This window comes from Micrasema longulum, unplaced genomic scaffold (assembly GCF_059751315.1).
Source record: "Micrasema longulum isolate JH-2025_06_02 unplaced genomic scaffold, ASM5975131v1 h1tg000281l, whole genome shotgun sequence".
NCBI classification, from domain to species: domain Eukaryota; kingdom Metazoa; phylum Arthropoda; class Insecta; order Trichoptera; family Brachycentridae; genus Micrasema; species Micrasema longulum.
Window position 1 is genome coordinate 1,503,936 of NW_028277485.1, and position 12,502 is coordinate 1,516,437.

The window sequence follows — 12,502 nt, forward strand, 5'->3', positions numbered from 1 at the left end:
TAATTAACTGTTATTATGTGCTGTCACAAAAATGTTTTCTTTTTATGTACCGCCCCAAATTAGTTTATTTTATGACTCCCGGGAGTATAATATCTTGTTCATGCATAATATGCTTTATAAATAAAACAAAAAATATTAAAAAATTATGAAATTATCTTTAAGTGGAAGAAAAGTATTGGATTTTTAAAAATCCAATTCCAGCCTTTCAGTTGGCCAATCAAAATCCCGAGAAATGAAGACATAATCGAACGAACCAATCTTCACGGTATAAATTAAATCGTCATACTTTTGGCGTCATAATTTTTCGTACAAAATTCCAGCGCGAATTTTTCAATAGCACTAAAAGTACTTATGACAGTAAAATAGTACATATTAAAAAGCGCAAAACTTTCTATTCGGGTCGGGGTATGGTTCCGTGGAATATTGCAGACTTTTACTTGGAGATCCGAGGTGCGATCTTCCTTCTGCAGTAACAAGACCGTTACAACGTTTTAAAATGCCTTTTGGAAATTACCAACTTGAAATTAAAAAAATTACAAATGCATTTCAATGCAGTAAAGGCAGTTCATAAAAACAGTTAAATCCGTCTAGTGATAATCATTTTGTTCAAGAAGAAAAAAATGGAAGCGCTTTAATAAATTTTGTCGTCTGACTTGAGCACAAACACTGAAGATGGACAAGTTTTTGCTCTCATCCAAAATAAAATGAAGCGTTGGCAACAAGCGATAGATCACAAAGCATCAGTCGGCATAAAAGTATTTATTTATTGCATTAAATATAACTTTATAATATTGACGAGTCTTCCTGATTTATCGTTTTCATAATTTCTTTAAAAAGTTCATTAGATTCTAAATATACTATAGTGATTTGTCGTTGAGAAGTAGCAAATTACGTATAATTACGCTATCATCAGGAGAGGTGAAAGTAACTAAACAGTGTAACAATAATATAAAGTAATGAATAGATGTTCAATGAACCAGTCTTCAGAATTAATATAAATTATAAAGCTAAGCAGCAATCGGTTGTAAGAACTAGTATAATCGCTTAGCAATAAATGAAGATGATTATTATAATATTAACGTGGGATTTATTATTACACATTTCAGCGTAATGCGAAATTCTAAGTATTTGAAATGAAGCAAATACTATAAAATTTATATTTGCAGTTTATTTATAATAATAAGATAAAACATCTTTGTTTTTGACCACTTTTTTTCTACCAACCGGTTTCAAAGTTACACAAGCTTATTTATCAAGGTATAATTATACAAGAGCGTCAAATAATTTAACTTGCGAACAACCTAGGACTAACAGAAAAAGAAACAGTTTTGTTTGTGTATACAGCAATAAATTTCTACAATTAACCTTTTAATGACCTAAAAAATATACAAAACATATACGTACTTAAAAAACGCCCAAATAAAACAGTTCTTACAGCCATTGTGACGTTATTTTATCGACTTTTTAATAAAACTATTGTGTCATAAAATAATATTATATTCCCTCATACCAGCACTTTTGCTGATTGGGAATATTTCTTACAAATAAAATATGTAATGTAATATGTTAAGTTAAAAACCATGTATTTTGTCATTAATTAATCTTAATTGTTTGGTATAAAACAGCGTTTATCGATATTATTCCTGGCCGATTACCTAACTTTCCCATACTTCCCTTGACGTATTATTATGGATTACTTATGCAGCGCCATTTTCGTAACAAAATACCTCAAGGGCGCTTTACATAGTGATTCTTTTAAATTTGTAATTTAATTACGTACCTACCGAACATCAAGATAGAAGATTTACAAAAATAGAACATATGCATTTAGAACATTATAAAAAACATTTTGACATTACATCACATTGCATAATAATTCTTGAAATCATCGTGTGTCGTTGTGAAAGTTATTAAAGTAAATCGTTAAGTATTTTATTCATTTATAACTTTTTCATCCAGTACCCCAAAATAGAAGAACATCCTCATCGCATCAAAGGTAGGTCCATTTCCGTGCTCCTTTTCTATACTCAAATATTCCAACTTTACTCAAAATTGGATGATATTCTTTTAAATTATACAGCCCGCTTACATAACAATAATTAAGTAATGAATCTTATCCTATTTATATAACATTAAATCGAAACATATGAAGCTATTAAGTCAAGTATGTTTGTCATGTTTCATGTACAGTGAGATGGATACGATATTTAAAACTAGACAGGAGTGTACAAAAGGAAATTGATAATCTGTTATTTTTTCTTATTATGAATCGCTTTTTTAATTTCTAAGATTTCCAAGTTGTCTAATTTTCATATTTTATTTTCAACACAAAATATTTTAAAATCCAGTGGCTTTATTAAAATTATGATTATTTTAAATCAGATAGTTTGCGAATTCAGAAAACCTTAAGTGTTCTTTTACTCGAATATTAAAGTTTATTTTAGTTGTTCCAATGTAGATTGAATCGTAATAAATACAATGAATTTAATTGGTATATGCGATATTTATTATATTTGGGGACATAATCTTTGTGATTTTTTGACAATGTTCCCATATTATTCTCTTCTTCTTTTCCACATCCGCTCCTAAGTGGAGCATGTGGACATCACCAGTTGCCTCCAGGAGACTTATGAGTTAATTCAGCACCTCTTAGTTCCGGCGAATAAAGTCAAAAGATCGTCATCGACGGCCTTGACCGAGTATAGACTAGAGTTTCAGACAACACACATCGTGTTAAAAGTTGGCTATAATATTGTGTAAAATGCAGGTTTAATGTTTGATGGTCGGGAATTGAAGCTTGTGTAGCTTTGAAACCGGTCGGTAGAAAAAAAAGTGGTTAAAAACAAAGTTGTTTTATATTTATTTTATTAAAACAGATACAATTTACTATCATGTCTTCGTCCCTGTGGTATTGGAATTCATATCATGATTTTACATTATTTCATAATAATTTTAATTTTAATTTTATTAAAGCTACAACTTCAACCAAGATTGATGAATAAGGAAGTTCAGTGCTATGGGAAATTGGACACATTTTTTTTTTTACACGCGGTAAAAATTAAAGCATTTAATCGTAAAGCGAAGTTTCCGTAAAACGTATGAAAAAGTAAATAAAAATGATTTTCATAAAATGGAAATGTTTTAAATTACGTCACGAGTTCTTTTAAATCGACCAATGAAAGAGCCATGCGATAGATTTTATATTTGCGAGAAGCTAACCCATCAATCAGGACAACTCACCGAAGAGAACTAGTGACGTTTCGCGCGAAGTAATTAAAACCTTACAAAACTTTTAAAAATCGTAGCGATTATAAAACGATACACAAAAACGAAAAAACAATCGGTAGTTCGATAGTTTATTGACAAATAAAAAAATAAAAAAAACACTGAACTTCCCCATTGAATATGAAAATCGTATTACGTTCTATTGGTTTAGAAAACCTCACAAGTAGGTTTCACGCCTTGAGAAAGGCAACATTTAATAAATTGTGTGAATCGATACGCAATCAACACATTTTATTATTCGATGTTTTCAAGGCGCTAAATTTTTGAAGGGAGACTACCTTTTACCGTCGGTGTCAACACAGTACTTACATTTTTCAGTACCCTGTAGATAGACACCGATGATCTATCAACTCATTGCTTGAAATTGATAAAGTGTCATCTAACTGTCTCATTGTCCCATAATACTCGTATCAAAAGCTTTAGTTGTGCATATGCAACTCGTTCAATCAGCGGTTATAGGATAATTTGTATGAAGAGGGAACTTGAAACGAAAGAGGTAGTTCCCAGGACCATAGACACTGAAGAGAGGCCGTCATCGCGTTGTATGTACAGTCTAGATATATCAAATGGACAATACCCAGGGACTGCATTATCTCCACTATAGATCGAGGGATATCATTCAATTAGCACGCGAGGACATGCCATTTGGTCCGGATAACTGATGGATTGAAACTGCGAACTACGATATGCAATAATTACGTACATATGACACGTAGCTAACGGTAAATAACAAACATATTGTTTACCTCCATTTCTTGCACTGCACCGTCGACTTGTTCTTGAACTTATACATTCTTCTGTGATTTTTAATCATAGTGGCAGGAAGTCAAACTCGGTCAATCGACGGAAAATTCGGTTTTCACAAGACTGGCGAATGATTTCAGAACTTGCATAATTCACTATACTTTCACTGATAATCTTCACTTTGTACATTTATTAACTGTTCCGAAGGCAAGATCACAAATATTAGACGCACCGATTTGTTCGATTTGCACTAATCACCATATTCATGAAAACAATGGGTATCGATCAAATCTGATTAATGTATGTAAATTGGTTCACAAAGTGTAGGAGTATGTGAGGCCGAGCGGTCTATCTGTCATTTACTACAATACGTCATGCGGTGGTCATTTGCATTCTCGTCGTTAATCTCACCTGCCCGCGCTTTAATATTTCGGGCCAGTGGAAGCGAGCAATTTCCTTAGCGTTTCCATCGGTTTTGTGAGCCAATCGAGGACAATAATCCTTTTACGGCACGCAACGAGAATACGTTACTATAATGCATGTCGACAGTAGAGCCGGGCAGCGCCAAACGACGCCGACGCCGTGAACGTACACGTGACAGATTTTCTCGGCTTCAAATTGAAATCATATTTATTCATTTAAAGATTGCAAAAATATATCCGAAACATCGGCTTAAAGAAGTAAGGAAGGACGTCATAATTATTATTGTTTCTAACTATTATTTGACTAACGTAAGTAAACTGACCGACCGAAACAAGATTTTCAACCGAAACTTATTTGAATAAGTTAAAAGTTACTTTAAAACGCTCAAAATTAGGCGTTTTTGTTGTTAAACCTCGCGAGTTCATTAAAATAAATGTTGAATAAAATATACAATGAAATAAAAGGCATTTTAACTGACAACGCTCACCGGCCGAAAGTCGAAAAAATTAAAGATCACAGGTCACGCGGCCAGTAACGAGCCCTGAGATGCACCCGAACGTAATTCTACACATCTTGCCGAAAGGTTTCGGCTGACCCGAAGTTTCGGCCAATTTTTGTCCGAAGCCGAAACTTCGGTCTGTCGCTACCAAGCATTGATAATTATTTGCACACGAAAATTATATTTTGTTAAAATAAACATAATTGGCTTAATGAATGTGACTGAAACGTTAACAGATCAATAGCTGAAGGGGAAAAAACTTGATATGATTTCGCAAAGCGCAATAAAGATGCGCGATGGCGAACTCGAGCCAGTTTCACTTTCAAGATTTATGTATGTGAAGTATGTTCGTACGGAATACGTACGTTTGGTGAATATTTGGAACTCATTTCAATACGCCAAAACAACATGGTTCAGCTATATCGTACTTCTGACAGACAACGCGTACGCATAATAGATCAACTTCATGGAACGCGTATTATTTTCATTTATATCAGGTAATAAATCCATAAAAAAGTATGTTGATAAATTATTTTTAATTATTTGTAGACTGGAATAAGAGCGCAGTTCACACGCTTTCCAGATGAAAAAAATTCAAGGCCAAATCCATTGGAAACACCTTTTAGAACACTACGTAGCCTGACAAATTATTGCGACGAATGGCTAGATACCAGATACTCGACACCGAAGTAGGCCCGATACAAAAGTTGGTCGGCCGGAGCGATGACGTTAATATTTATTATTATACTAACTTAGGAGCACTCTTCTGGACACGCAACTAACAGCGGACCGCGTAAGCTACACCATTGCGCCAAATCCGATTTCAGTAGTTTGCATTAATAACTCTAAATGCAAGCACGGCAATGCAATAATCGCGTACACGAGTGATGCACATCGTTTAATAACTTTCATAAATTCGGTACGTTCATTATTATAAGACCGTCGAAATGAATCCGACCTTTTGGTCCTATTTAAAATTCTCAACTCACTCTTTGATGCGCCTGAACTACTGCGCTAAATAAAATTAAATATCCTAACTAGAAACTTTAGACAAAACTTACTCTTTCATACCGATAACCATAGTAATAGAACTAACTATGGTTTTCATCCCCCTATGCCCAGAATTCTTAGGTCTGTCAACAAACATACCAGTCTTGATTTCTTTGATGACAAGTTGTCTTCTTTCAAACGATCACTGAATCAAATTCAATTATAAACACCTCTCTCCCGCTTCCACTCCCACCGAGTCTACTATATACCATTGTGTCTTTCTACTTTCCTTTATAATAATTTTCTACTGCTACTACTACTACTACTACCATCACGCCATTTCCCCGTAGGGGTAGGCAGAGAGAATGGACCGCCACACACGTCTATCCTGGCATACACTCCTAGCCTCTTCCACATTCATACATCTTGTCATACATGCCCTTCGGTTCTGTCTGCTTTTCTATGTATAATAAATATGTCCTTGAAAATGCCCATTGGGCGTATTTATAAATAAATACGATATAAAGTCTACGAAAATTTGGACAAACTCAAATATAGTAATGAATCCAACTGGTCCAAGAAGTTTAAAAAATGAAAAATTATTTTCGGGCGTTGCCTAGTATGTGAAATAATTCAGTCAGATAAATCTCTTCACAACAATAAAGGTTTCAGCTCTTTGACTTCACTAAAATCTACAAATGGAAGAATTGAAGAAATAAGGATGTGAAATAAAATGCTTTTTTTTTCTTCAGAATACGGTTTTGAAATTTAACATACTTAAAAAAAATTAAAAAAAACAATTTATATAATTTCGTCATTTGAATTTTAACAAAAAGGTTTTTAACTTTTTACTAAGCTCTTTATTGTACTATTTTTAATACAATTTACAAGTTTTAAGCAAATATATTATTTTCATACTTACGCACCCATACAAACGCACCCTCTCCCTCTTTCATTCCCACACGCACATGTATCCTCTCCCTCATTCATTCACGCATACACACATTCACATACACATGAATACAAACGTCACACAAATACAATTACTAAACTTCTTTTCTTATATATTATGTGTCATTATATTTACAGTGGATTTTTTAATTGGCTTTAGTATTGTTAAGATTTTTCTAATTATTTTGTTTATGTAATAGCTGTAAAAATCCCAAATAAAATGAAATAAAATAAAATGAAACACAGTATGTAAAGTGGCCACTTAAACCAGCCAATGACAGGTCATAAGCTCTGTAAATGCCTAGACTTCCATATATGGTATTCTCCATCCCTGTTGTAATTTGTTAATAAATAAATAAGCGTTGTAAGTTTATCGAAACACGGCTATCAAAATATTGTGATGAGTCGATAGCCATTGTAGACGAGAACATATTTTAAAATAAAACACAACGTGCCGCGAAATAAACAAAGGCGTTTATAAATATAATAATAAAATAACAGTTTTCAGTTTCGTCATGTTCGGGCAAACATAGAATTATAAATATGTCAACATTGTCGTAGTGTGATTCTAAGCGTCTTAAACCAAGGAGAAAACAGTTTTATTTTAGAAATTATGCTAATGTTTGACATACTTAGGCTAATTACTTATGGAGAGGCGGTAAATGTTCAACAAAACAATAAAAAGATTTGAAATTAAAAACTAACGAAAGCGAATATTTTTGTACAATGTTATTAATATCTGAATACGAAAACTGGTATAACGTGGGACGAAAATAAAAGATGGGAATCTAACAATTAATAAAAATAATTTTAATGGCAGTGGCATTAGAAGAATACGTAAACGCATAAGTATTCATAAAATAAATGTTTGAAGCACGAATTAAAAACTATAACTAACTACGTATTAAGTGGTGTTCAGAAACCGGTCGGCATATTAAATTTATATTAATTACTTATATTTAATAAATATTAAAGCACCGAAAATCACTACGCAAATTTAAATCATAAAATATTCAAGTTCGTCAAGCTATAGTCTTCTTATTTACTTTTATTTTATTTTATTTTACCTTCCAGCCACACCAAATTTGTATTTGATTTATTTTTTTCATACTCTTCGTTTCTGGAATTTCTTGAATACATATTTTTTATAGTCCGCTAGAAGACAACTTTTTAGTTGTCTGGGATCAATTTTAAATTGACAAGTTATGGTTGGAAGGGAAGATTTTCTAAGGTCGATGCTTGCCCAGCTAGCAATCCATACCACGTAGGTGATCTTATGAGCATCTATATGCGTAAGGAAGGCCAGCACTCTTTGTGTTAAAACATATTAAGTTATCCAAAACGAAAGCCATTTTCAGGAGAAATATACACGTCTTGATTTTGTCTATGAGAAGAGACCATTGCAGGAGACTGCTGCGAGACATTGCATAAATTTATATATAGTACTATTGAGCGTGTTGTCCGGATATTTATAAAAATTTATTAATAATTTTTATTTTGAGTAGCCTTTAATAATATGCATGCTTTCGCTTTCCTTTCTGTTGTATCCCAACTCAACACAGGGCTCTTGGCCTCATAGAGTTAGGGATACGTTTTCGTCGCAAAATGCATATTTATATGAATAAATAAATATTTTTTCCTGGATTTCTTTCTTGTAATTGGCGAGAATCGAACCCGCGACGCCAGTTTAACAGTTAGCCGTCTAAGCAACTGCGTCACGGCGCGCCTGTCTGTCTGTCTGAATGAACACGTCCGGTAAAGCGGGTACAAAATTTGAAATCCCATTATTTTTCGATTCGTTGAGAGTTCTATTTTTGCTGTTCGAACCCTATATATTATAGAAACTGTCACCAACTTACTACCCTCTTGCTCCAATGTAGAAGAACAAAGTGAATCAGTTTTGCCTACATCTAAGTACGTATTCGATGTTGATAGTATGTTATAAACGTAATAAAGTTGTCTTATTTAAACTGAGGTAGATACCCAAAGGAGCTGCAAGATCATGTCATTAGGACTCCGAGTATCGGAACGAACTGCTTAATGTAAATATATTCATTGAAATTGTGGTCGACTGGTCGAGGGATCAAATCGTATCGCAAATGCAAAGAGCCGACTAGAAATAATGATTCAAGCGCAAAAATAACGTCATTAAATTGGCTATATAATCCCCGTAAGCAAAGTCGCAGTATACTAGAAAAATAAAAATGGAAACAAAATAATGAAGATTTTCTGAAGAGCGCAGCGCAGCCAAGAGTATTAACTCTTATTGGCTGTATAAAAACAATTTTAACATAATTCGACGCCCGGCCAATTAGTGATTTTAAAACGGATTAATTTCATAAAATAATTATACTGTAAATTCTTTAGTCGCGTTAAAGCTTGTAAAACTAATGGGATAAAATTAGCTTGTCAACACGCAGAGTAGGTATATTTTTGGTATCAACCCACTCCCGTAAAATTATTATGTAGCTATTTACTACTAACGAGAGCTTCTTACATATATGGATCACGATAGAGATTTTTAATGAAACCGAAATGAAATTTAATCGTTTCCAACCTACATATAAATATCACGTGGATAGAGGAATCTCTTAAATAGTTCGCATACAAAGGGGGATAAGACGGTTCTTGATTGATTCTCATTTGAAAAAAGCTACTAAAAACAAGAACATAATACTAGTCTCGAAACTTAGGCATGCATAATTATTGCGACCCACACAATACAGGTATAAAAAAATAATTAAAAAACAATAATTTCGCCAAAAACATATGCAAAACATAGATGTGAATAAAATAATGATATGGCAAGACAACTCGGTTAGTATTCAAAATAATATATAAATGTTGTTATTTTTATCACTTAACGTAGATAATACTCAATATTAATATAATTAATAGATTATAAAATGTTAATACATTTTAACGATCAAATTTTGGTAAATTAGGATATGAATGCATTAATACACGTAAACCATAAATGTTTATTTTGAGTAGTATTTTATACCTAGATTTGATTATTTCTTTTTAAAGCTAAGTAGGTTATTTTCCAAGGCACTGCACAAATTAAAGGTGTAATACTTAAACTTATGCATGAGAAAATAAGTAACATTTACAATATACTGAATTTTCACAATAATTAATTTATATAATGGTGTTTTAACAATATCCTGGACAAATAAAATATTTTTTTTTTTTTAAATTTATTTTGGTTGCATTTATGAGCACCCATATTTTTTTTCATTTAAGTTTTAAATATATTGAAGTACATATTTATTCTTTAACTTGATTGTATTTTTTTTCTCTTTTTTTTACTTTTTAAAAAATATTTTAATCTGGTTTTGTTGAGTTATTTCTTTCTTCTAAACACTATTTTTTTAAGCATCAAAAACAAAATAAATAAATGCTCATTATTTTATACGTGTACAATATAACCTCTGTGTTTTTTTTAATAATCTTAATTAAAATTAATGCCCAAGCACCCGATCGTCGCTTTAGTTCGTTTTTGTCCAACGTATCATTTTTAACGAAATTGAGTTAAGTGTACAGAAGTTCTGAGAAAGTCTTTATTATAAAATATTGTTTTTTTTTTAATTTGTACAAAATTACAAGGTTTTTTCACGAATTTTGTCTTAAGTAGTGGTCATTATTTATGCCTATTTCATAAAAAAAAAACTTTGAAGCTTTATTGCTGCAGACTTGTGTTTTGGTCTGTTGGACAAAAACGAACTGAAGCGACGCCGACGCGATGACAAACTATTATTTAATGGTTTATCGGGGCAAATATATATTTATATATATTTTTTTTTCCACTATAAACAAAGAATATTAATAAAAATAATGTGACCTCACTGGGGTTACCCGTGCCGAGGATACTAAACAATATGTTTTTTTTAAAATATTTTTACATGTGAGAATAAACAAGGAAGACTTAATTATGCAGAGATAATTAACAAAATATTCAGAATGCTATTGTGCTTTGTTTTTCTTTTTATAATGTATTAATATTGTAATAACATGTGTATTATATTGAATAAAGACTCTATAGTAAAAAAAGGACAACAAAATCAATGTAAGAACAAAATCAATGTTCTTGCCATCATATACTAGCATCAGATACTAAACTATTTATATGTACTTATATGCGTATTGATAAGAATTCGTACAATTTAGTATTTAGTACAGATGTGAAGTAAAACATAAATAACAGTAAGCAGTGTGCATAAAAAGTGCACTCCACTAGAATCATAAAAACTCTAAAAATAATAAAGGTCTTCTAATGGTTTAGGTTGAATTATTTATCTGCGTTTTATCTTGACGAACCCTAGTATCTTTACTTATTTCATATCGAGTCGTTTAGTCACGGCTGAGCCCTGATAGTAATAGTTACGAATCTTCTCCACAGATCGTTTCACTTCAAAAGACAATACAAATATTAACCTGAAGATGAACTTTACTAATAAAGTATCCTTCTAACTAAACAATACTCTGTTTGTGTCTTTTCAGACCACATTTGCAATACAATTCAAGCCTGTTAGTAACCCTTTGACTGGTAAGCAATTTTTCTTAAATCTAATCAGAATTGCTATAATTTATTTTTAGAATTGTATGGAATGCGTTGTTTCCCAAACATATGACTGTTTTCAAAATTGATAACAATTTCAAGGAAAATGGTTATCGATAGTTCATGCGTAATGGAGTGAGCAAGATAGACGAATACCGATTTCACACGACAGTAAAATCCACCCGACCCAATAAAATCGCATACATAGGGGATTACGACGTCAAGAAAAATCTGGTTCAGTAAAAAACAAAAACAATATATTGCCGTTTAGCAGTCTAAGGGTTAAAATATTTAAGTGTTTTTCTCAAAGGGGTCAAAAAAGATGATTTAATTTTCATCCCCTAGTTTTTTAAATATTTTGTAAAATATATTATTTTGAAAGGAATAACCCGCTAAGCATCTTTTTTTAGGCTTGTCAGCAGGTGGGATAGAGCGGATATGGAAGAAGGTAATAAAAAATTCACCACAACACCCAGACCAATTGAGAACAAAATCTTTCTTTTTATCTTGCAACTGGCGGGAATCGAACCCGCGACGCCAGTTTCACAGATAGCCGTCTAACTAACTGCGCCACGGCGCTTGTCTTTTAGCGTTTTTTTTAAAACTCCCATTTAAGTGTTTCCATCAAAAATAAAATAAACGATAGTTTAATTTGACCGCAGTTTTTTTTTTTACAAGAGCAGTGTTCTTAAAAAAAATTACAGTTTCTTTGTTTACTCGTGGCAAGGCTTCTTGATTAAATTTCTTAAATTTTCACGGCCGCGCCGTTCAGATGCACAAAGACTTTTCTGAGTTATTTAGTTTGTTGTCCGCACTCTTTTCCGACGTTTCGGATTGCACTACACAGCGTCATCGTCAGGGTTGATGTAACATCATATGGCATTATAACACGCGGTAGAAAAATTCATCGTTCAAGACTTCACTAAAACGTAACTAGCGTAGTCAAATTAACAAATATCTTTTACTCTGATCACTCTTATACTTGAAATTTATTTCAACAGACAGGGAAAACATTTTTGAGAAGGGATTATAGAAGTCTAGGCGTTTAC

General features: G+C 32.3%; 1 protein-coding gene across 9 annotated transcripts in view; it reads right to left on the reverse strand.

The window, feature by feature from the left end:
• The window catches only part of trio (trio Rho guanine nucleotide exchange factor), a 492,673-nt gene that overhangs the window by 361,618 nt on the left and 118,553 nt on the right, over nt 1–12,502 (reverse strand). Inside the window, exon 2 of one of the 9 annotated variants that reach the window (XM_088224406.1) lies at nt 4,032–4,279. The exons of 7 other annotated variants lie outside the window; for them this stretch is intronic. In XM_088224406.1, coding sequence (XP_088080532.1) covers nt 4,032–4,099 — 68 coding nt within the window. In that variant the 5' untranslated portion in view covers nt 4,100–4,279. Of the gene's footprint in view, nt 1–4,031; nt 4,392–12,502 lie in introns of all 9 variants that reach the window. One more of the 9 variants, XM_088224405.1, reaches the window with a different exon arrangement.